Source organism: Giraffa tippelskirchi, chromosome 4 (genome assembly GCF_054371585.1).
Source record: "Giraffa tippelskirchi isolate mGirTip1 chromosome 4, T2T-mGirTip1v1.2.pri, whole genome shotgun sequence".
Lineage (NCBI taxonomy): Eukaryota > Metazoa > Chordata > Mammalia > Artiodactyla > Giraffidae > Giraffa > Giraffa tippelskirchi.
This window is the reverse complement of record NC_137278.1, coordinates 178,253,428-178,276,753: the sequence shown is the minus strand read 5'-3', so window position 1 is coordinate 178,276,753 and position 23,326 is coordinate 178,253,428. Positions and strand designations below refer to the sequence as shown.

General features: G+C 38.8%; 1 protein-coding gene across 5 annotated transcripts in view; it reads left to right on the top strand.

Annotated features, from left to right (window-relative positions):
* MED21 (mediator complex subunit 21) overlaps positions 1–23,326 on the top strand; it is a 42,133-nt gene that overhangs the window by 921 nt on the left and 17,886 nt on the right. The window contains exons 2-5 of one of the 5 annotated variants that reach the window (XM_081483713.1): positions 6,744–6,858; positions 7,411–7,511; positions 8,057–8,255; positions 20,645–21,696. In XM_081483713.1, coding sequence (XP_081339839.1) covers positions 6,744–6,858; positions 7,411–7,511; positions 8,057–8,233 — 393 coding nt within the window. In that variant the 3' untranslated portion in view covers positions 8,234–8,255; positions 20,645–21,696. Of the gene's footprint in view, positions 1–6,743; positions 6,859–7,410; positions 7,512–8,056; positions 8,535–8,582; positions 12,318–20,644; positions 21,697–23,326 lie in introns of those variants that run through there. The other 4 variants (XM_081483712.1, XM_081483716.1, XM_081483715.1 and 1 more) reach the window with 4 other exon arrangements.

Below are 23,326 nucleotides of genomic sequence, written 5' to 3'. Positions count from 1 at the left end.
ATGTTGACTGGAAAATCAAACTACCTAGTCTCTTGCCAGTTTTTTCTCACTGGAAGCTAATAAGTTGGTATTCTTGTTATCACTCAGTGTTTGTACACTTGAAGAGTGTGACTCTGCCTGTGAGAAACGGATCTATTTTGTGTATGAGGGTCAGCCTCTAAATGTTGATAAATTCACCAAGATGAATTCTACCTTTGGTGACTTGCCTGGGTGGCCAGCCAGTCTCCCTCAGGGAGATACTTCTTTGAGGCTTCACAAAATTAAATTGTAATGACTGCTGGATACAAATATTATTTTAGGGGAAATGTTGCATATTCATATATGTCTCATAGCCAGAAGGATAGTAAGGACAAAGTGAATATGGCCCTTAACTCCATGGTTGATCATTGGATTTTGGAGGAAAGCCTCTAGGTTATCTGGTATGGTTTCCTGGTATATAAAAACACTGTCATGGTTACAGAGAGTTACTCCTTGAGGAGTTTACAGTCTGGTTAGAAAGATGTCATATACTCGAGACATTTAAATAATGCAAAAGCAGTATGTAGTTAGGAGTTGTAATTAATCGAGTGTTTTCAGCTGTAGGCAGAAATTTCTGGCTCTAGAGATACCCAACTGCATTCTCTAAAGGGTCTGAGGTCTGAGCGTCCTATCAGCCTCATCAGAGCAGTAAGTTTCCAACATCATATAAGGACACCCTTTTTTTAAACCCATGGTTACCTATTCTTGACAGATTGAAAACCACAATCACAGAAAACTAATTAAACTGATCAGATGGATCACAGCCTTGTCTAACTCATTGAAACTATGAGCCATGCTATGTAGGGCCACCCAAGATGGACGGGTCATGGGTGGAGAGTTCTGACAAAATGTGGTCCACTGGAAAAGGGGATGGCAAACTACTTCAGTATGCTTGCCTTGAGAACCACATGAACAGTATGAAAAGGCAAAAAATACGACACTGAAAGAAGAACTCCCCAGGTTGGCAGATGCCCAATATGCTACTGGGGAAGAGTGGAAAAATAACTCCAGAAGGAATGAAGAGAGGGAGCCAAAGTGAAAACAATACCCAGTTGTGAATGTGACTGCTGATGGAAGTATAGTTTGATTCTGTAAAGAACAATATTGCATAGGAACCTGGAATGTTAGGTTAAATAGAGTCCAAAATGCAGTACTTGGGTGCAATCTCAAAAACAATAGAATGATCTCTGTTCATTTCCAAGGCAAACCATTCAATAACAGTAATCCAGATCTGTGCTGCAACCATTAATGCTGAAGAAGCTGAAGTTGAACAGTTCTATGATGACATATACAAGACTTTCTAGAACTAACACCAAAAAACGATGTCCCTTTCATCATAGGGGACTGGAATGCAAAAGTAGGAAGTCAAGAGACACCTGGAGTAACAGGCAAGTTTGGCCTTGGAGTACAAAATGAAGCAGGGCAAAGGCTAACAGAATTTTGCCAAGAGAACACACTGGTCATAGCAAGCACCCTCTTCCAACAACATAAGAGATGACTGTACACATGGACATCACCAGATGGTCAATACTGAAATCAGTTTGATTATATTCTTTGCAGCCAAAGAGGGAGAAGCTCTTACAGTCAGCAGACAAGACCGGGAGCGGACTGTGGCTCAGCTCATGAACTTATGTAAAATTCAGACTTAAATTGAAGAAAGTGGGAAAAACCACTGGACCATTCAGGTATGACCTAAATCAAATCCTTTATGATTATACAGTGGAAGTGACATAGATTCAGGGGATTAGATCTGATAGAGTGCCTGAAGAACTATGGATGGAGGTTCATGACATGGTACTGGATGCAGTGATCAAGACCATCCCCAAGAAAAACAAGTGCAAAAAAGGCAAAATGGTTGTCTGAGGAGGCCTTACAAATAGCTGAGAAAAGAAGAGATGCGCCAAAGGCGAAGGAGAAAAGGAAAAATATACCCATCTGAATGCAACGTTCCGAAGAATAGCAAAGAGAGATAAGAAAGCCTTCCTCAGTGATCAATGCAAATAAATAGAGGAAAACAATAGAATGGGAAAGACTAGAGATCTCTTCAAGAAAATTAAAGACACCAAGGGAACATTTCATGCAAAGATGGGCACAATAAAGGACAGAAGCGGTATGGACCGAACAGAAGCAAGAGATATTAAGAAGAGGTGGCAAGAATACACAGAAGAACTATATAAAAAAGATCTTCATGACCCAGATAATCACGATGGTGTGATCACTCACCTAGAGCCAGACATCCTGGAATGCAAAGTCAAGTGGGCCTTAGGAAGCATCACTACAAAGAAAGCTAGTGGAGGTGATGGAATTCCAGTTGAGCTATTTCAAATCCTGAAAGATGATGCTGTGAAAGTGCTGCACTCAAAATGCCAGCAATTTGGAAAACTCAGCAGTGGCCACAGGACTGGGAAAGGTCAGTTTTTCATTCCAATCCCAAAGAAAGGCAATGCCAAAGAATGTTCAAACTACCGCACAATTGCACTCATCCCACATGCTAGCAGAGTAATGTTTAGAATTCTCCAAGCCAGGCTTCAACAGTACATGAACTGTGACCTTCCAGATGTTCAAACTGCATTTAGAAAAGGCAGAGGAACCAGAGATCAAATTGCCAACATCTGCTGGATCATCAAAAAAGCAAGAGAGTTCCAGGAAAACGTCTACTTCTGCTTTATTGACTACACCAAAGCCTTTGTGTGGATCACAACAAACTGAAAAATTCTTCCAAGAGATGGGAATACCAGACCACCTGACCTACCTCCTGAGAAATCTGTAGGCTTGTCAAGAAGTAGCAGTTAGAACCGGACATGAAACAACAGACTGGTTCCAAATCGAGAAAGGAGTACATCAAGGCTGTATGTTGTCACCCTACTTATTTAACTTATATGCAGAGTACATCATGTGAAATGCCAGGCTAGATGAAGCACAAGCTGGAATCAAGATTGCTGGGATATCAGTAACCTCAGATATGCAGATGACACCACCCTTATGGCAGAAAGGAAGAGGAACTAAAGAGCTGCTTGGTGATAGTGAAAGAGGAGAGGAAAAAACTGGCTTAAAACTCAACATTCAACAAACTAAGACCATGGCATCTGGTCCCATCACTTCATGGCAAATAGATGGGGAAACAATGGAAACAGTGACAGAGTTTATTTTCTTGGGCTCCAAAATCACTGCAGATGGTGACTGCAGCCATGAAATTAAAAGATGCTTGCTCCTTGTAAGAAAAGCTGTGACCAACCTAGACAGCATATTAAAAAGCAGAGACATTACTTTATCAACAAAGGTCTGTCTAGTCAAGGCTATGGTTTTTCCAGTAGTCATGTATGGATGTGAGAGTTGGACCATAAAGAAAGCTGAGTGCTGAAGAATTGATGCTTTTGAACTGTGGTGTTGGAGAAGACTCTTCAGAGTCCCTTGGACTGCAAGGAGATCCAGCTAGTCCATCCTAAAGGAGATCAATCCAGAATATTCATTGGAAGGACTGATGCTGAAGCTGAAGCTCCAATCCTTTGGCCACCTGATGTGAAGAACTGACTCACTAGAAAAGACCCTGATGCTGGGCAAGATTGAAGGCAGGAGGAGAAGGGAACAAAAGAGGATGAGATGGTTGGATGGCATCACTGACTCAGTGGACATGAGTTTGAATAAACTCCGAGAGTTGGTGATGAACAGGGAGGCCTCGTGTGCTGCAGTGCATGGGGTTGAAAAGAGTCAGACACCATGGAGCGACTGAAGTGAACTTTGAGCTGTAAGTACTGAAGTGGACTGTTGAGTGATATTAACTAAAGTAAGGGAATCTCATTAGGATTTATCTGAATCATAATTATTTGTAAAATTTTTAAAATAAAGTTATTTTACCCTCTGAGAACTCCATGAGAGCAAACTGTCTTATTCGCTTTATCACTATAATGTTTATACAATTATACACACAGTGCTTCTCATAGAGCTCTTTTTTTTTTGTTTTTTTTTCTTTAAGATTTATTTATTGTTTATTTATATATGGCTGCACTACGTCTTTATTGCTGTGCACAGGCTTTTTCTTGATGCACTGAGTGGAGGCTGGGGGCCGGGGGTGCACAGGCTTCTCACTGCAGTGATTTCGCTTGCTGTGGACAACAGGCTTTCGGTATGTGGGCTTCCCAGTAGTTGAGGGTCAGGGACTCTGGAGCGCTGGCTCGGTGGTTTTGGTGCAGGAGTTTAGTTGCCCTGCAGCATGTGGAATCTCCTCACACCAGGGATTGAACCTGTGTCCCCTGCATTGACAGGTGGGTTTGTTACTACTGAGCCACCAGGGAAGTCCCTAGAATTATTTTGATAAATATTTGTTGAGTAAATGGATTTTGAGAGCTTCATATGGACAGAATAAACAGCCACTGTGTTTAACCTAATGTGAGAATGTTCTCAGTTAACACACTCCAGTTACCAGAATCAGAATCTATATTTCTATAGGCTCAGAGCCCTTACTGCCACCCAATACCTTTGCAAAAATGTGAACAAAAACCGTGTAGTCAGGAATGAATTTTCACTTGTCAGGGATATATAAAGGACTAGTAGATATGAACAAGTAGGGTTGAGTTCGATTATTGAAAGCTTTGGAATAACCTGAAGATTTGGAGATTTATCTTGAAAACCATGCTGGGGCTAGCTCAGAATTTTGGAGCAGAGTAAAATAACCTAGAAAATAAGAACTAGAAAATAGTAAGGAGCTATTGTAAACAATTCTTGTGTGAAGCAATTTGTTGCACTAACAGCATCGGTGATGGTAGAAGGAAAAGGGAAAGATTTGTAGTAATATTAGCAGGATTTGAAGATGAAAGTTAAGAGTCTGAAGGTAGACTGGTTGACTGGAAGATTCTCAATTCAAATTAGACATTAAAGGAAATAGTTGACTGTTGAGTTCTGTCATTCAAATTATGGCAGTGAATCTTAGTGGAAATACTGATTCACTGATTGGAGACAAGGAATTGCAGTTTGAGTGGTCAGGACTATGAAGAGAAGTTGGTGAGGGTAGGAGTCTTAGGTTTGGAGATGGTAATGTTAACAAAGCTAAGTTTGTTTGCTGGATCCACATCTGGCCAAATGCTGAGACATCATTTTGCAGCCAGAGAAGGGGTTTGTTTATTCCGGAAGCAGCGGAGTGACAAGATAGGAGGGCAGATCTCAGATTGCTTCCCAGAAGGCAAGAGACTTGAGATTTGGAGGACTTGCCTGGTGGTCCAAAGTTTAAGATTCTGCACTTCCAATGCAGGGGGCATGGGTTCAATCCCTGGTCAGGGAACTAAGATCCCACATGCCTCTTGGCTGTGGGGTGGGGCGTAGGCATGGGAAACAAACAGAAAATAAAGAGGCTTGAGATTTTATGGATAAAGAAGTAGGGTGGTCTCAGGCGTGATGTAAAGTGATTGGAGATAGAGAGAAGGTAAAGTAATCAGTATTCTGCACAGGACCAGTTCTTAGGGCTCCCCTGGTAGCTCAGATGTAAACAATTTGCCTGCAATGCAGGAGACCCAGGTAGGGTCGTTGTTCCCAACTGTTCTTAACTGGTCTGAACTGGGCAGGACCTTACTCCAGATTTTTCAAATTTTTGAGAAACAGCTTAAGTCCCTGTTACTATAGTGACTCACACATCAGGAGCATTATCTGTTGGGGTGGTAAGAAGTCTGGTGCTGTATTATGTGGGCTGTGTGAAGCTTGGAAGGTATGCAATTAGGGAAAGAAAAAAGCTAAAGCAAACATAATCATTAGAGGCAGGTTACAAGCAAAGGGCCTTGTCATAAGCTGTTTCCTTATCTGCTGTTCTGTAAGACATACTCCAGTCTTTTGTGTAAGGTGCTAGCTTCCATTAACCCCATGGGACACAGTTTCAGTAAGTAAGGACTTGGTATTCTCAATCTTCAAACGGCTTAAGAAATACTTTTAGAGCACTAGGAGTTTTGAGTCCTGGAGAAAAACATTTCAGACATACGTAAGGTGCAGTCTTTTCCCACCATTATTTCTTTCTACTTGTAATTACTCTGGTTTCAGAAAAGGGATCATATACCTTGTATATGAGTCACATTTAAAAATTTAGCCTGGGGCCATTCTGAGATGTTTGCCTGTCACATGTGCTCTTTTCCACCACTGCTCCCCCAAAAGTATTTACTTGTGCTTGCAGAAGGTACTGGCCTATATTTCTTTTATCATTCTGTTACCTTGGGAAGAAAAGAAAGATGATTTTGTTTTTCTTTTTAACTGTCTCAACTAAATTGATACCAAACATAGTTTCTTTAGGGCTTCCCAGGTTGCAGAGCAGTAAAGAATCCGCTTGCCAATGCAAGAGACACAGGAGGCTGAGTTCCATCCCAGGATAGGGAAGATCCCCTGGAGGGGGAAATGGCAACCACTCCAGTATTCCTGCCTGAAAAAAGCCCAGGGACAAAGGAGCCATGGGTTTGCAAAGATTTGGACATGACTGAGCCACTGAGAATTTAGTTTCTTTGCATGATTAAAACGTTTATGAATCAGCTATACCCCAATACAAAATAAAACATTTTTTAAAACTGTAAAAAAAAATAAAACATTTAATCATTGTTAGTAACTGGTTTTTGTTACCCAGAATTACTCCTTTCTGTTTTATTTATTTATTTTTGCTGAGAGAACATTATAGAAACGTTGCTGCCACTGTTACCAATAAAGTCCTTAAAGAGGATAAATCCATTCTAACTTGGCCACCTTTCCTTTGCCTCCAGCTTGCAGATCAGTTTTGTAATGCCATTGGAGTGCTGCAGCAGTGTGGCCCTCCTGCCTCCTTTAGTAATATTCAGACAGCCATTAACAAAGATCAGCCGGCTAACCCTACAGAAGGTAAACGGATTTTCTTGGCTTCTCTTAGTTTGACTCTCACATTACCTGTAATACCTTAAAATCAGATTTATTGAAATATTCAACTTATTTGTGGCTTTCTAAAAATGTTATTTTTTGAGAATATTACAAGTTTGTCATAAAAGAAATGAATTCATTACAGTAAATTTACATAACAACTCATAATTCTTTTAATGTCTTTTAATACATAACAGATTTTTTACTTCTCTAAAGGAGAATTGTGTGAATTTAGCTAAATTTTTACTTGTGGGACCTTAATAAAAATGGCATCCAATTTACACATTCCTTTATTCAAGGGACCCCCATATTGTCCTAATAATGAAATGATAATACATTATGCTTAAGTTCTAATTTGAGTTAACATTAAAGCTAATTCTCAGACATAATAGAATTGATGTGTTAAAATTACACTTTTATCATTAGAAGCCTAATACAGAAAAAGTAATGAAGTTTCCTGGTTTCATTAAACTTTAATTTCTCTTTCTGAAAACTTGAGATTCTCTAATATCCTCAATGAGTGCTATTTTTCTCTAGAATATGCCCAGCTTTTTGCAGCACTGATTGCACGAACAGCAAAAGACATTGATGTTCTGATAGATTCCTTACCCAGTGAAGAATCTACAGCTGCTTTACAGGTAAAAATCTCTTTTCCTTTGAGAATTTTACAAATAGAATTTTGAATTCAAGGAAATAGATTTAGTACCTTTTATTACAATATTCAAAGTTACTCTAAATTTTAAATGGGAGTTTTATTGTAAATTACTGCAGCCTGTTTAAGACTGTGCTGAATATATATAGTTGTCCAGTTTTGAGTTACAAGGAAACTTGCCATTTTCCTTAGTTGGGTTCTTTTCCTTGCCAATAGTGACAAGAGAGGGACCATTCTGGATAAGGAGTAGAAGAGCAGTGTCTGAAAGCAGTGTGGAAAGGAGTTTCATGTAGCCATCCAGAGATCTCTAATTGAAAAGTCATCTTTTAAATAGTTCATACAGGGAAGACTCTCAAGTAATATCTGATCTTAGAATTTCTGCCACTGGCAAAAAAATCTATCACAGTGGTCGCATAGCCATCAGATTTAAAAGAAAATATTTTCATTGCAATTTCTTTCCTCCTCAACTTTTATCAGTCTCTGAGTTTTTCATTTCTCAAACTATTCTTAAATTTGTGTTTTCTCACAAAGGCTGCTAGTTTATATAAGCTGGAAGAGGAAAACCACGAGGCTGCTACCAGTCTGGAGGATGTTGTCTACCGAGGGGACATGCTTCTGGAAAAGATACAGAGCGCACTTGCTGATATTGCACAGTCCCAGCTGAAGACAAGAAGCGGTACCCATAGCCAGTCTCTTCCAGACTCATAGCACCTGGGTATACATACTGCAGGTGAGGAAAGAACTGTTTCGATACCAGTAAGAATTCTGCATCAGATTTAGGTACAAGCCTTACCAACAGTTCCAGAAACATTGAGCACTATGACATGCGTTATCTTTTCATCTATTTTAAATAGTCTTCCGATTTCACTCTTAATAAATAAGCTTGTAAAATCGTGAATGAACCAGCTTTAAAACTGTCAATATGCCACTATTTTTTATTATCTGAGTGAAATTATTGAGGCCAATATTGCATTAATGTTCATAATTAATAAACAGCAATACTATAAAATTCTGTTGTGACATAATCTCTGTCTTTATTTTTGTCATGTTTCTGCAGTCTTTACAAATCAAAACATCCCTCAGGAGGTGGTAAATGCAGAGAGCGTGGACTTTTGAATTTAGGTTGACATCCTTCTACCTCTGTAATGGTGACATGGTATAAATTTGGAGCTTGAACATGTAAACCGCTGATTCATGTCAATGTATGGCAAAAACCACTACAATATTGTAAAGTAATTAGCCCCCAACTGAAATAAATAAATTTATTAAAAAAAAAAAATTTGGAGCTTGAGCAAGGAATGACTCTGAAACCTTGTTGCTTTTTAAAAACAAGGAGTTAATGTGGCTGTATGAGATACCAGGTCACTTTTGGAGGCTTTTTCCTCTTTTCCTAGAACCTCGAACCCATTCTCGTTCATCTCCACATTTGTTTCTAATAAGAAATTGTCTCTGTGTAATTTTCATGCTATTGTGAGAAGAATTTTCTTCATTCTCAACTTTTTCTCTCTTATCTCTTTGCCTGTTTTTTTTTCTCCCTGTTTCTCTCCTTAATTTGCATAGTGAAATAGTGGCGTATATACGTTTCCTGAGTCATAGATTCCTTCTCATTCTTTTTATTTATCCAGAGTTTGTTTTCTGATCTTATAAGCCTCTCAGCCTTTATTGCTGCATTCTATTTGACCAGAACATGCTTCTGCTACATCAGTTATTACTACTTCAATATCATTGTCTCCATTGGCCCTTTTTAAAAAATTTTATTTATTTATGTTTGACTGTGCTGGGTCTTTGTTGTTGCATGGGCTTTTCTCTAGTTGTGTTGGTTGGAGGCTACTCTCTAGTTGTGGTGCATGGGCTTCTTATTGCAGTGGCTTCTCTTGTTGAAGAGCATGTGATCTAGGGCACTTGGGCTTCAGTAATTGCAGCATGTGGGCTCAGTAGTTGCAGCTCCTGAGCTCTAGAGCACAGGCTCAATAGTTGTTACCCACGGGCATAGTTGCTCCAAGGCATATGGGATCCTCCTGGACCAGGGATGGAAGCCATGTGTCCTGCATTGGCAGGCAGATTGTTCACCACTGAGCCATCAGGGAAGTCCAGCCCTTTGTTATTGCTGATTTGTGTCTGCTTTTTCAAGTATGCTTATGCATCCAACTCTTGGATCTCCTTGAATTCCATCATAATCAAGCACTTCTACAGTTTTTGAAAAATACTGCTTAGAGAGTACATTTTAGCTCCAGTAAGACAACTTATAGAATCATTAGCTTTTTAAATTGTTGAATGTTATCCATACTAACAGATAATTTTAAATGTTAAGCTTATTCTCTCTGACATCACTTAAAATTAATTTTATTTTTAAACACTAGAATAAAGGATGTAAAGGAGCTCACAAAAGAAAGTAGTCTTCAAAATAATGAACCCCATTCAAAACATTTTGGGCTTCCCAGGGTGCAGTAGTAAAAAAATCTGCCTGCCAACGCAGGAGACACAAGATACTCGGTTTTGATCCTTAGGTCAGAAAGATCCCCTAGAGTAGGAAATGGCAATCTGCTCCAGTATTCTTGTCTGGAAAAGTCCATGGACAGTGAAGCCTGGTGGATGGGGTTGCAGAGAAGCAGACACAGCTGAATGACTGAGCATACTCAATGCAGTTAACCCCAAAAGAGAAATAAGTTACAGCCTTAAATGGTAGACTGACTACTGTTAAAATATTACTCTTCCCTGAAAGAAACTTCTTATATTTGAAATTGGCATTCCCCCCACCCCCCTGTTTAAGGTATTATAGAAAGAGGACAATACATATTCTGAAATATGCATAGAGATTGTATAACATAATTCATAAAGATGGTTTGCAGCAGCTTCTCTTAGGCACCATTTTGTGGCTATTGGATTAGGAGGTCCTCAGAGCTGAAATAAATGTATGGGCAGAACAGTGAAGAAATCCCTCTACTGTATTCCAGGAAATGGCTTCCTGCAGAGAACCACCTTTCCCAATATGACTTAGGTACGATGAGTGGATGACTCCTTTGACTACCTGTGATGCAGCCAGACCTAGAGCCTCCAGATTCCTGTTTTTTATCTCATGAATTGTTTGTTGAACTGGTTGTTCCCAAAGACCACTCTGGACAAAATGCCCTCTAACTTGACTTGATCACACTTTAGACTCTCCCCTAGAGTCCCCTGAACTTGAATCCACCCTCAGCCTGAGCCAGCCCTGGAATGTAGAAGAGACTCTCCTCAGCCACACCTCCTGAAAATGGAACACAGAAAAGACATTCCCTGATCAACTGTCCCATTCTGTCATCTGTTCCCTTCACTCCCTCACAGCCAGATCTTTCTAGCCTTGCTTACTTGTTCCTATTAAAAGGATCTGACCTGTATTTGAGCTTCCCAGGTGGCGCAGTGGGAAAAAATCCACCTGCTAAAGAACGCAGGAGACGTAGGTTCAATCTCTGGGTCGGGAAGATCCTCTGGAGGAGAAATGGCAAACCCACTCTAGTATTCTTGGCTGGGAAATCCCATGGACAGAGGAGCCTGGTGGCCTACAGTCCTTGGGATCGCAAAGAGTCAGACATGACTGAGCACACATACACGATCTGTTTTTGAGCAGCTTGCAGACTTAAGTCTCTGTGAATCCTGTTGCTATAGCCTCCTTGCCCATTTGCAGTAGTTCCTCTGGTGTCCCAAAGTCTTGTACTTAAGTCTGGATTTGTTTTAACACCACTCACTGTGTAGGAAAAAAATCCCATGACTCTTTTAACACATAGCCCCAGGTCTAAGTCTGGAGTAAAGGGTGTGGAGGCATTTACTTCAAGTAATAAGAAATCTTATCTGATCAGAACATTTTGCGTGCATGTTCAGGATAAAATTAAGATGAATGGTAAAAAACTAACACTAAGAGACAACTTGGAGATCAGAGGAAGTGATAGTGGAGGTTAGGACATAATTCAGAACTAAATAAAACCAAACTACATATAGAAACTTGTTGCATTAGCTAAGACAGCATTTAGGAGGGACAATATTGTATTACTTGCTTATATTAGAAAAAAGGGAGCTGAAAATTAATCTGCTAAACTTCAAACTGAAAGAAGGAAGTACCAAATCATAACAGAAAACTAAGAAAGCAACTATACCTTGAGAGAATAAGAAAAGCCCAAAGTTGGGATTCAAAAAGAGTAAGGTAATGAACAACCTATGGAAAAGGCAATGGCACCCCACTCCAGTATTCTTGCCTGGAAAATCCCATGGACGGAGGAGCCTGGTAGGCTGCAGTCAATGGGGTCTCTACGAGTCGGACACGACTGAGCGACTTCACTTTCACTTTCATGCATTGGAGAAGGCAATGGCAACCCACTCCAGTGTTCTTGCCTGGAGAATCCCAGGGACGGGGGAGCCTGGTGGGCTGCTGTCTATGAGGTCACACAGAGTCGGACATGACTGAAGCGACTTAGCAGCAGCGGCAGCAATGAACAACCTAGGTGAGTTTGATTAAGGAAAAAAGAGAGATAACTTAAATAATGTGAACCGCTAAAGAAAAAATTGTGTGCATCACAATCTGTGTTTAATCTCAAGAGTGCATGGGAGTTTTTCTTCATGATTTACTCTGTATTTTGGCAATTCTAAAATGCCTATATTTTTCTTAACTGTATCTTAAATTGGAATATTCAGTGGGGAGCTGTTGTTTCATTCTTTAATGGAGCATAAAGTCATGGTGTGTTTCAGAATTGATGGGATCTTTGATTACAAATAGTAATGTAATTTGTCACATTAACAGATTAAAATCAAAATCATGATCATCTAACTTGGTGTAGGAAAAGCATTTGATAATATTCAACATCATTTATGAAAAAATTCTTGGCAAAGAAGAAACAAAAAATTTTAAATGCGGCAAGTGACTTACAAAATACAGCAAACATCCTGAAATATCAAATGAATTCCCTTTAAGTTTGGGAACAAGACAAGGATGCCTGCTATAATCACATCTATTCATTTTGTGCTGACAGTAATAACCTACACATTTAAGCTTTAAAAAGAAAAATTATAAAATAGAAACAATTTCTTATTATTTAAAGATGAAATAATTGCCTTGAGAGAAAATAAAGAAGATTCTATAGATAGACTTCGGGAGGTTTTGCACGTTAGACATAAAAACAATGTGCACCACAGTGGCAACAAATTGTAGGAAAAAAGGCTTTTGAAAAAAACATTTTCAATAGCAAAAAAAACTTTCAACTTTGCAGTAAAAATGTAAAACATTTGAGGAGAAATAGAACAAAAATTGAGGAAGAATTATAAAACTATTTTCAAACATTTTTAGAACTGGAATAAATGGAGAATAATATCTTTATGAAACAGGAATCATTATTGTAAATATATCAATTTTCCTCATGAATTAACACAATTTTAAGTTTCCAGCTGAGATTCTTGTGGAAGTTGACAAGTTATATGGAAGTACAAAGTATTAATAGAAATTAATATTCTCATGAAAAAATAACAGAATGACAGCTTGCTTTAATAGTATTTACTAATTAAGACAGCATGTGTTAGTGGAAAGATAGATAAATAGACCAATGCAAAAGCTCTAACAGATCCTCACAGATATGAAAACTTGATTTGTGACAGAGATGAGGTTACAAATCACTGGGGAAAGAATAGAAATTGTGCTAGAATATTGATTATATACATGCTATATGTTAAAGTCATAATATAAAGTACCTCTGGGGTTTCTTTTTGGGGTGATGAAAATTTTCTGGAATTAGATAGTGGTGACTGTTGCACAAATGTGAATTTAATGAAAATGGTATACTGTAAATGGGTGACTTATGCTAATTTTTCTCAATAAAGCTGTTGCGAAAAAGAAAAAATTCTTGCCAGGTGAAGGGCAAATATCTAAAACTTTAAAACGACATTCTTGAGGAAATATCTGTGTAACTTCAGGACAGGAAAGGATTTTTTTGAACTAGATATAAAAAGTTCACATTATAAAGGAAAAGAATATAAAAATTACAATAAGCAATGTATATCATACTGCTTCAAACTTTTATACATATTAACTAATTTAGAAAAGGCCCACTCCAGTATTCTTGCTTGAAAAATTCCATGGGAAGAGGACCTGGGATGCTATACTCCATGGGACAGGAAACAGTTTGACACAACTAAGCACAGTGCAGTGGAGTAAATTTAATTTAAATGCATTGAAATTTAGACTTTGTGTTTATAAAAATACTCCAAGAAGAATGAAAGTGCAAGCTCAACTTGGGGCAGAGCAGATATTTGCAAGACTTGTTAACTGGACAAAGGGTTAGTATCTAGAATATATAAAACCCTTCTATGAATCAATCAAAAAAAAAACCCAACCCATCAAAAAAATTGCAAAACACTTAATCATTTTACAGTAGAAGAATGGCCAATAAAGGTCCAAAAATGCTCAACCTTACTGATAATCAGAAATTTGAATCTAGCTGTCTAGGTTTTCAGGAAGGTTCACTTTTCTGGGCAGGGAGACAAAACTTATTTTTTAAATTGACACTTTACTAGCTTGACTTATGAATTTCATACGTTTGGGTATATGATCCCTAGGCTTGCATGTATTCTTGGCCAGGGCTGCATCTATTCAGGCAGGCTTATAAATGTATGTTTATTTTATATAACTTAAAGGAAAGCAAGGAGATTCCAAAGACAAAATGCAAGGCACTGATTACCTTTCTGATGGAAAGAAACGGGTGCCATCAAAGAAGTGAAAGAGGGTCTTTTAACGTAGTATAATAATATTCTAGAGTAGAGAGGCATGTATTTAATACAACTCAACATTTTATGTAAACTACATTTAAGGGTCATGTTTTCAATAAAAAGGTTTAAGGTGGCACATTTTTAAGCAGCATAACACATTGTTTTACTTGTGACTGAGTTCAGCAGAGTTCAGTCGCTCAGTCGTGTCCAACTCTTTGCAACCCCATGGACTGCAGCACACAAGGCTTCCCTGTCCATCACCAACTCTCAGAGCCTACTCAAACTCATGTCCATCGTGTTGGTGATGCCATCCAACCATCTCATCCTCTATTATCACCTTCTCCTCCTACCTTCAATCTTTCCCAGAATCAGGGTCTTTTCTAGTGAGTCAGCTCTTCACATCAGGTGGCCAAAGTATTGGAGTTTCAGCTTCAGCATCAGTCCTTCCAATGAATATTCAGGACTGATTTCCTTTAGGATGGACTGGTTGGATCTTCTTGCAGTCCAAGGGACTCTCAAGAGTCTTCTCCAACACCACAGTTCAAAAGCATCAATTCTTTGGCATTCAGCTTTCTTTATAGTCCAACTCTCACATCCATACATGACTACTGAAAAAACCATAGCTTTGAATAGACAGACCTTTGTTGATAATGTCTCTGCATTTTAATATGCTGTCTAGGTTGGTCATAGCTTTTCTTCCAAGAAGCAAGTGTCTTTTAATTTCATGGCTGCAGTCACCATCTGCAGTGATTTTGGAGCCCCCCAAAATAAAATCTGTCACTGCTTCCATTGTTTCCCCATTTATTTGCCATGAAATGGTGGGACCGGATGCCATGATCTTAGTTTTCTGAATGTTGAGCTTTAAGCCAACTTTTCCACTCTCCTCTTTCATTTTCATCAAGAGGCTCTTTAGTTCTTCTTCACTTTCTGCCATAAGGGTGGTGTCATCTGCATATCTGAGGTTACTGATATTCCTCCCGGCGATCTTGATTCCAGCTTGTGCTTCATCCACCCCAGCATTTCACATGATGTACTCTGCATGTAAGTTAAATAAGCAGGGTGACAATATACAGCCTTGATGTACTCCTTTCCCGATTTGGAACCAGTCTGTTGTTTCATGTCCGGTTCTAACTGTTGCTTCTTGACCTGCATACAGATTTCTCAGGAGGCAGGTCAGGTGGTCTGGTATTCCCATCTCTAAGAATTTTCCAGTTTGTTGTGATCCACACATTCGAAGGCTTTGGCATAGTCAGTAACGCAGAAGTAGATTTTTTTCTGGAACTCTCTTACATTTTCTATGATCCAGCAGTGTTGGCAATTTGATCTCTGGTTCCTCTGCCTTTTCTAAATCCAGCTTGAACATCTGGAAGTTCACAGTTCACGTACTGTTGAAGCCTGGCTTGGAGAATTCTGAACATTACTTTGCTAGCATGTGAGATGAGTGCAGTTGTGCAGTAGTTTGAGCATTCTTTGGCATTGCCTTTCTTTGGGATTGGAATGAAAACTGACCTTTCCCAGTCCTGTGGCTGCTGCTGAGTTTTCCAGATTTGCTGGCATATTGAGTGCAGCACTTTCACAGCATCATCTTTTAGAATTTGAAATAGCTCAACTGGAATTCCATCACTTCCACTAGCTTTGTTTGTAGTGATGTTTCCTAAGGCCCACTTGACTTTGCATTCCAGGATGTCTGGCTCTAGGTGAGTGATCACACCATCGTGGTTATCTGGGTCATGAAGATCTTTTTTGTATAGTTCTTCTGTGTATTCTTGCCACCTCTTCTTAATATCTTCTGCTTCTGTTCGGTCCATACCATTTCTGTCCTTTATTGTGCCCATCTTTGCATGAAATGTTCCCTTGGTGTCTTTAATTTTCTTGAAGAGATCTCTAGTCTTTCCCATTCTATTGTTTTCCTCTATTTCTTTGCATTGATCACTGAGGAAGGCTTTCTTATCTCTCCTTGCTATTCTTTGGAACTCTGCATTCAAATGGGTATTATGTTTTCTTTTTTCCTTTGCCTTTAGCTTCTATTCTTTTCTCAGCTATTTGTAAAACCTCCTCAGAAAATCATTTTGCCTTTTTGCATTAGTTTTTCTTGGGGCTGGTCTTGATCACTGCATCCTGTACAATGTCATGAACCTCTGTCCGTAATTCTTCAGGTACTCTATCTGATCTAATCCCTTAAATCTATTTGTCACTTCCACTGTATAATCATAAGGGATTTGATTTAGGTCATACCTGAATGGTCTAGTGGTTTTCCCTCTTTTCTTCAGTTTCAGTCTGAATTTGGCAATAAGGAGTTCCTGATCTGAGCCACAGTCAGCTCCTGGTCTTGTTTTTGCTGACTGTATAGAGCTTCTCCATCTTTGGCTTTAAAGAATATAATCAGTCTGATTTCGGTACTGGCCATCTGGTGATGTCCATGTGTAGAGTCTTCTCTTGTGTTGTTGGAAGAAGATGTTTGCTATGACCAGTGTGTTCTCTTGGCAAAACTCTTGTTAGCCTTTGACCTGCTTTGTTTTGTACTCAAGGCCAAATTTGCCTGTTACTCCAGGTGTCTCTTGACTTCCTACTTTTGCATTCCAGTCCACTATAATGAAGAGGACATCTTTTTTGGGTGTAAGTTCTAGAAGGTTTTGTAGGTCTTCATAGAACCGTTCAGCAGAACTGGCTTGCTGTTAGCCACTGCAGATATTGTTGGAAAAGGCATTTTGATTTGTTTCCACAAGACTGACTCTCACTCTGTCTCCTGAACTCCTCAAAAGTTCAACACTAAGTGGAATTTAGAAAGGTGAACTGCCTGCCATCATGTCCTGACTCTTCATCTTTGCCCCTGCCTATGGAGGATTGCATTTTTTTTTTCTTCTGGTTGCCTGAGAAAGGCCTTAGATAGAGGGAAAGAAACTCCCTTAAGGCACTGATGCCTTGATGATGCAGATTGGGTCTTCTAAAACCAAACAGGCAACAATCTTTCACCACAAGAGGGCAGTTTAACCCTGAACTTTGGTTCTATTTGGGAAGCTGATGTGTCCTAGAAAGGAACCTGAGGACTAGCTGGCTTGGTAGCAGACATCACAAGTCCCCTGGAATCCACTCAAAGCTAGTGTTGTGATTTTGATTTGAGCTAGTGTTCTGCTGGAGCCAGCAACTTGAATCTATGACCAGGACAGCATATTAGAAAGCAGAGACAACATCACTTTGCTGACAAAGGTTTTATGGTCAAATCTATGGTTTTTCTAGTAGTCATGTACAGATGTGAGATTTGGACCATAAAGAAGACTGAGCGACAAAGAATTGATACTTTCGAATTGTGGTGCTGGAGGAGATCTTGAAAGTCCCTTGGATGGCGAGGAGATCCAACCAATCAGTCGTAAAGGAAATCAACCCTGAATATTCACTGGAAGGATTGATGCTGAAGCTGAAGCTCCAATACTTTGGCCACCTGATGCGAAGAGTTGACTCATTGGAAAAGACCCTGATGCTGGGAAAGATTGAGGGCAGAAGGAGAAGAGTACGGCAGAGGATGAGATGGTTGGATGGCATCACTGACTCAATGGACATGAGTTTTAGCAAGCTCCGAGAGATTGTGAAGGACAGGGAAGCCTGATGTGCTGTGGTTCATGGAGTTGCAGAGTCAGACACGACTTAGGGACTGAAAATCGATAACAATGACCAAATGTCTACTCTTGTCTGAAAAGGAGAGGGACATAACATGGCTCTTCATAGAGAAGTTGTTAAGTCCTAGTGATGACAACAGAGGAAATTCCTTGAGCACTTCTTCTGGATGGTGAATTATCTTTTATGTCCACGTTCATTGGATAGGTCAGCAGCAGAGACCTGCTACTTACTGGCTGAAGGCAGGAGAGACGAAGTAAAAAGTGGTTAATAGTATACGTGCGTGCACCACCCTGCTTGCACTGCCACTTATTAGTTGTACGACCTTGGACAGGTTACCTATGTCCATGCAGAGCTGAAAAATAGCAATGATATTACTAATTGCCTCATGGGGTTATTATGGAGGGTAAATGACTAGACAGGTACAGTAGTCTAGCATCTTTCTCCTGGACACGTGTTTTGTTTTTATTTTTTGTTGAAGATCGACCCAGGTTTGATCCCTGGGTCGGTAAGATTCCTTGGAGGAGGGCATGGAAACCCACTCCAGTATTCTTGCCTGATGAATCTCATGGAGAGAGGAGCTGGCAGGTTATAGTCCATAGGGTTGCAAAGAGTCGGACATGACTGAAGCGACTTAGCAGACATGCATAGCTGATTTACGGTGTTGTGTTAATTACTGCTGTATAGCAAAGTGATTCAGTCATACACATATATATGTTCTTTTTTTCTTTTTTAATTCTTTTCCTTACAGTTTATCACAGGATATTGAATATAGTTCTCTGGACAGTAGACCTTGTTATTATGCGATGTTTTTGGACAAAAATGATTTTCATCATCTATAAAAACTCTCCTATCTAAACACTTACAGTATCTCTAAAATAAAACTATCTGATCTATTTTAAAAATTTCCCAAACATTAGTTTTGAAAGAATTTATTTAAAATATGGAAATACAAAAAGTTTTAGTCTTTGCAAGAAGAATGTATTGACATCTGGAAAGGTGGAAATTTACTACTTAAATGCTAAAAAAGAAAAACTTGTATAATAGGTGGGTGAACTGATTTAGTAAATGCAGCTAACCTTTAAGTTTGAATCCATAATTTTTTGCAAGATCTTTTTTAGCTGTCAGAGCCATTACTACCAAACATTAGTATAAACTAAACTTGAAACCAGAACTTTATATCACTTTATCCCATAGTCCCAAACCAAATATTATAGAGACAAAGCTATTCAATTACATTTCTCTCACTAAAATTTCTTTGGTGAAGAAAAAAGTTTTATAAAACATAAAATAAAAATATTAAAGAGTAATTTTAAATTTGTTTTAAAAATATTTATCTGGCTGTGTCAGTCTGAGTTTTGGAGTGACAGATCTTCATTGCTCTTAGTTGTTCCACATCATGTGGGATCTTAATTCCCTGACCAGGGATCGAACCTGTGTCCCCTGCATTGCAAGGCAGATTCTTTTTTTTTTTTTTTTTTTATAAATTTATTTATTTTACTTGGGGGCTAATTACTTTACAATATTGTAATAGTTTTTGCCATACATTGACAAGAATCAGCCATGGGTTTACATGTGTTCCCCTTCCCGAACCCCCCACCCACCTCCCTCCCCCTCCCATCCCTCTGGATCATCCCACTGCCCCGGCCCCGAGCCCTTGTCACATGCATCGAACATGGAATGGTGCTCTGTTTCACATATGACAATACACATGTCTCAATGGCAAGGCAGATTCTTAACCAATGGACCACCAGGGAAGTCCCAAGAATAGTTTTAAATCCTTTCAAAATTTCTGTCTTTAGAAGTATGACAACTGAAATGTATTAGCACAGTATTATGTATATAGTTTATAAAAAATAAATATGCATATATCAGGAATATCAACTAAACATTTGTTTGGATGGAGTGTCCAATAAAAAAATTTGGGATCATAGGCCTATATGATAATAAAGCAACCCTTATACTTAATTATTAGGTCATCTCAGTAGCATTGCATGCTACAGAGAAATATTTGTGAAAGAAAACTTCATTGCCTTATTTTAAGAAATTGCCACAGCCACCCCAACCTTCAGCAACCACTACCCTGATCAGTCAGCAGCCATCAACATCGATGCAAAAACCTCCACTAACAAAAAGATTATGACTCACTGAAGGCTCACATGATGGTTAGCATTTTTTAGCAAGAGCATAGTTTTAAATGAAAGTGTGTACATATTTTAGACAAAATGTGACTACAATATAGTGTAAACATAACTTTTATATGCAGTGGGAAGCCAAAATATTCATGTGACTTGATTTATTGTGAGATTAGTTTTATTGCGGTGGAACAGAATCTATAATATCTCTGAGGTACAATATCCCTGAGGTATGCCTGAATGTTAACAATTTCCCATTTATTAGATATCATCCAACCCCAAATTCTTCAGAGTTCTTGATAATTTTTAAGAGTATAAAATGTTCTTGAGACAAAAGTTTGAGAACTGCTGCCTCAAAAGAAAAATAAGACTGTACTTTTACATTGCTAAGATTGCTTAAGGGTCCAGGAGAGAGAAGTGAGGTGGCAGATGTAACCATCAGTGGTTACATTTTTTCTTCTTACTCTTTCCCCTTTGTTTGAAGTCGGGTATAGCTTGGTATTTTGTTTTAATTGTTTTATTATGGCAAGAAGAATTGGGACACTCTGGAGGTACATCATAAGTCACATAACCCTGATAAGCATGACAATGAAGCATTTTCTTGTCAGTTGATTCTATTCTGTTTACATTAATCTTGTTTATTTCTCAGACCCAAGATTGGCTAAAGTTGGAAGTTCAATTCAGTTCAGTTCAGTCACTCAGTCGTGTCCGACTCTGCGACCCCATGAATTGGAAGACTCTCCTTAAAGTACACTCTTCTTCTGCGAGAGCTAAGATGTAAGAAAATCCTTAGACACCAGGATCATACTTATGATCTTGAAATTATTTTTGTCAACCTACAGTGAAAAAATTACTTATTAAACACAGGTGCTTTTGGAGGAAAAAATATCCAATAAGCGATTGAATACACGGTTTAATTTTGGAAGAGTTAAGCTCCTTCCTGATATAGTCTACTCTCTCAGACAGTGGCTTATTCTAAATACTTCAGCAAATAACACCAAACAGTACAGTAAATCTCTGTCTTTCCTAAGAGCGCTGCTGGAACAGATTTCTCCCTAACCCTGGTTGGGGCTCTCTTTATTTATTAGGGGGATTAAACTTAATTCCCTTGATTTGTACTTATTCTTTCTAACAATGGTGGATACATAGGAATTCAGAGAGACTTTTTCAGATTTGAGATGCAAGTTCAATGTCAGCCTATTTTTTTTGGTTTTGCTAAATCAAAACAAAGGAATAGTTGCCAATAAAGCATGCTATGCAGAATCCAGGACTTATATGGTGACTCCAAATTGAAGTTTACTCCCTTGATTTTGCTAGAAATTAGCTGCTGAGAATACCAGAAGTGTCGGCTTCAAGGTCCGTAGATGTAAGCTGAGGTTAGGAAAATAGGATATTACTCTGCAGTCTCCTGATTACTATTGCAAGAACTTCTTGAAAGATTATTTATACATCAGCATTGAACAACTTTTTTCTTTGTAGAAGCCATAAGACGTAACAGTTTAGTATATAGGCTCCAGGTTTGAGCCCTGGCCATACCACTTACAAGTCATGTGACCTTGGTTAACTCACATTACCACTCAGATATTGAATCCATAAAATAAGAAATATAATGACCTACCTTATAGGATTATGTTGTTGATATGAATAATAAATGTCAAGTATTTGGTCTGATATGAAGTAACCAATAAACATTATTTATAATTGGTTTTCTTTTATTTCTTGAACCTCCCACAGCTCTGTGATTCCTGTGAGGTAGAAATCACTATTTCTAAGGAAATACTGAGGGTCAGCAGTTAACTGTCCATTGACCCAGAACCCATGGCCCTCTGATTCCAAACTCAGGGCACTTCTTAATACTCCATCCTGAATCTTTTAAGTATAGGAACAAGACTCATAAAAGCTTGAACTCTTACATAATCTTATACCTTATTTAATAAATTCAGAGAATTTATAGAATCTAGATAAGCATATAAACCTGAACTTTGAACCTTTGTGAACAAACATACATTAATTATTGAATTTATTTAATTTTCTGATTACTATTGTTTTGGGGCTTCCCTGGTATCTCAGAGGTAAAGAATCCACCTGCCTATGTAGGAGCTGTGAGTTTGATCCCTGGGTTGGGGAGATCCCCGGAAGAAGGAAATGACAACCCATTCCAGTATTCTTGCCTGGGAAATCCCATAGACAGAGGAGGCTGGCGGGCTATAGTCCATGGTAGTGGTTTAGTCACTAAGTCATATCTGACTCTTTTGTGACCCCATGGACCATGGCATCCACAAGTCAGATACAACTTAGCAAATCAACAACAAATATATTGTTTTATTACTTTCACATTGTACTAAGATCTATCTCTATCAGTAGCTGTTTATAGACCCAAACTGTATATTTAGGATAATTGGGTCACACTGGATGTGGTAGTTTCTCAAAATTCTGGAGAGCAGGGACTGTCTTAGCATGGTAGAGAGTCCAGCAGAGTGGCCTAAACAGCTGAGTATAATAGGGGAGGTCAGCTACTTTTTCATTCATGATGCAAATATTTATAGCACCCCCAATGTGTGCAGGGACTGCTCTGGGATACAGGGATGAGTGAGCCAGATCAGGTCTTTACTTTTAAAGAGATCACATACTGGAGTGAGGAGATGAGCAATTAACAAATAAGCAAATACATCAGAATGGTCATTTCAGATAGTGTAAGTAGGAGCTTAGAAGACAATAAAACAGGGTGATGGATACAGGCTGATGGGAGAGATGCTGGGGTGTGGTGGGGAAGTCAGGTGCAGTTGTCTGGGAAGACCTATCTGTGGGGGTGGCAATTTGAGCTGAGACTTGGATCATTAAAAAAAACCAACTGAGCAAGGAGCCAGGGCTAAGGCACTGGGAACAAGCTTGGCATGTTATAAGAACAAAAGGAAGGGCTCATTATGAATAACGAAACTCAAAATCCTTATGAGGTCTTTTTTGTCCACATGAGAAAAATACAGGCTTGGGATTACCAGTTGCTTTAGTCACTTTTATTTACCTTCTAGAAAAAAAAAAAATAGGAGTGGCCGAGGTACACCTTTCCTTTGAAGTGCTTTAAAGGGCAAAACTGGTTCCAGCTTGTTGACTCTTATTACAGTGCTGAAATGTGTATGGTTTTTCTTCAGATATTTGAGAACCAAAACTTTTACACTTAGGAGCATTTGGCTCATCTGTGAAATGTTAGTTTCTCTTAGTAAACTTCACCAAGGACTTGGAATTTGGTATCCCTATTTATAAATCTGATCTTTAAGCACACATGATGATTCACACTAAAGAAAACAGAAGATCTTACTGTGACTCCACTTTT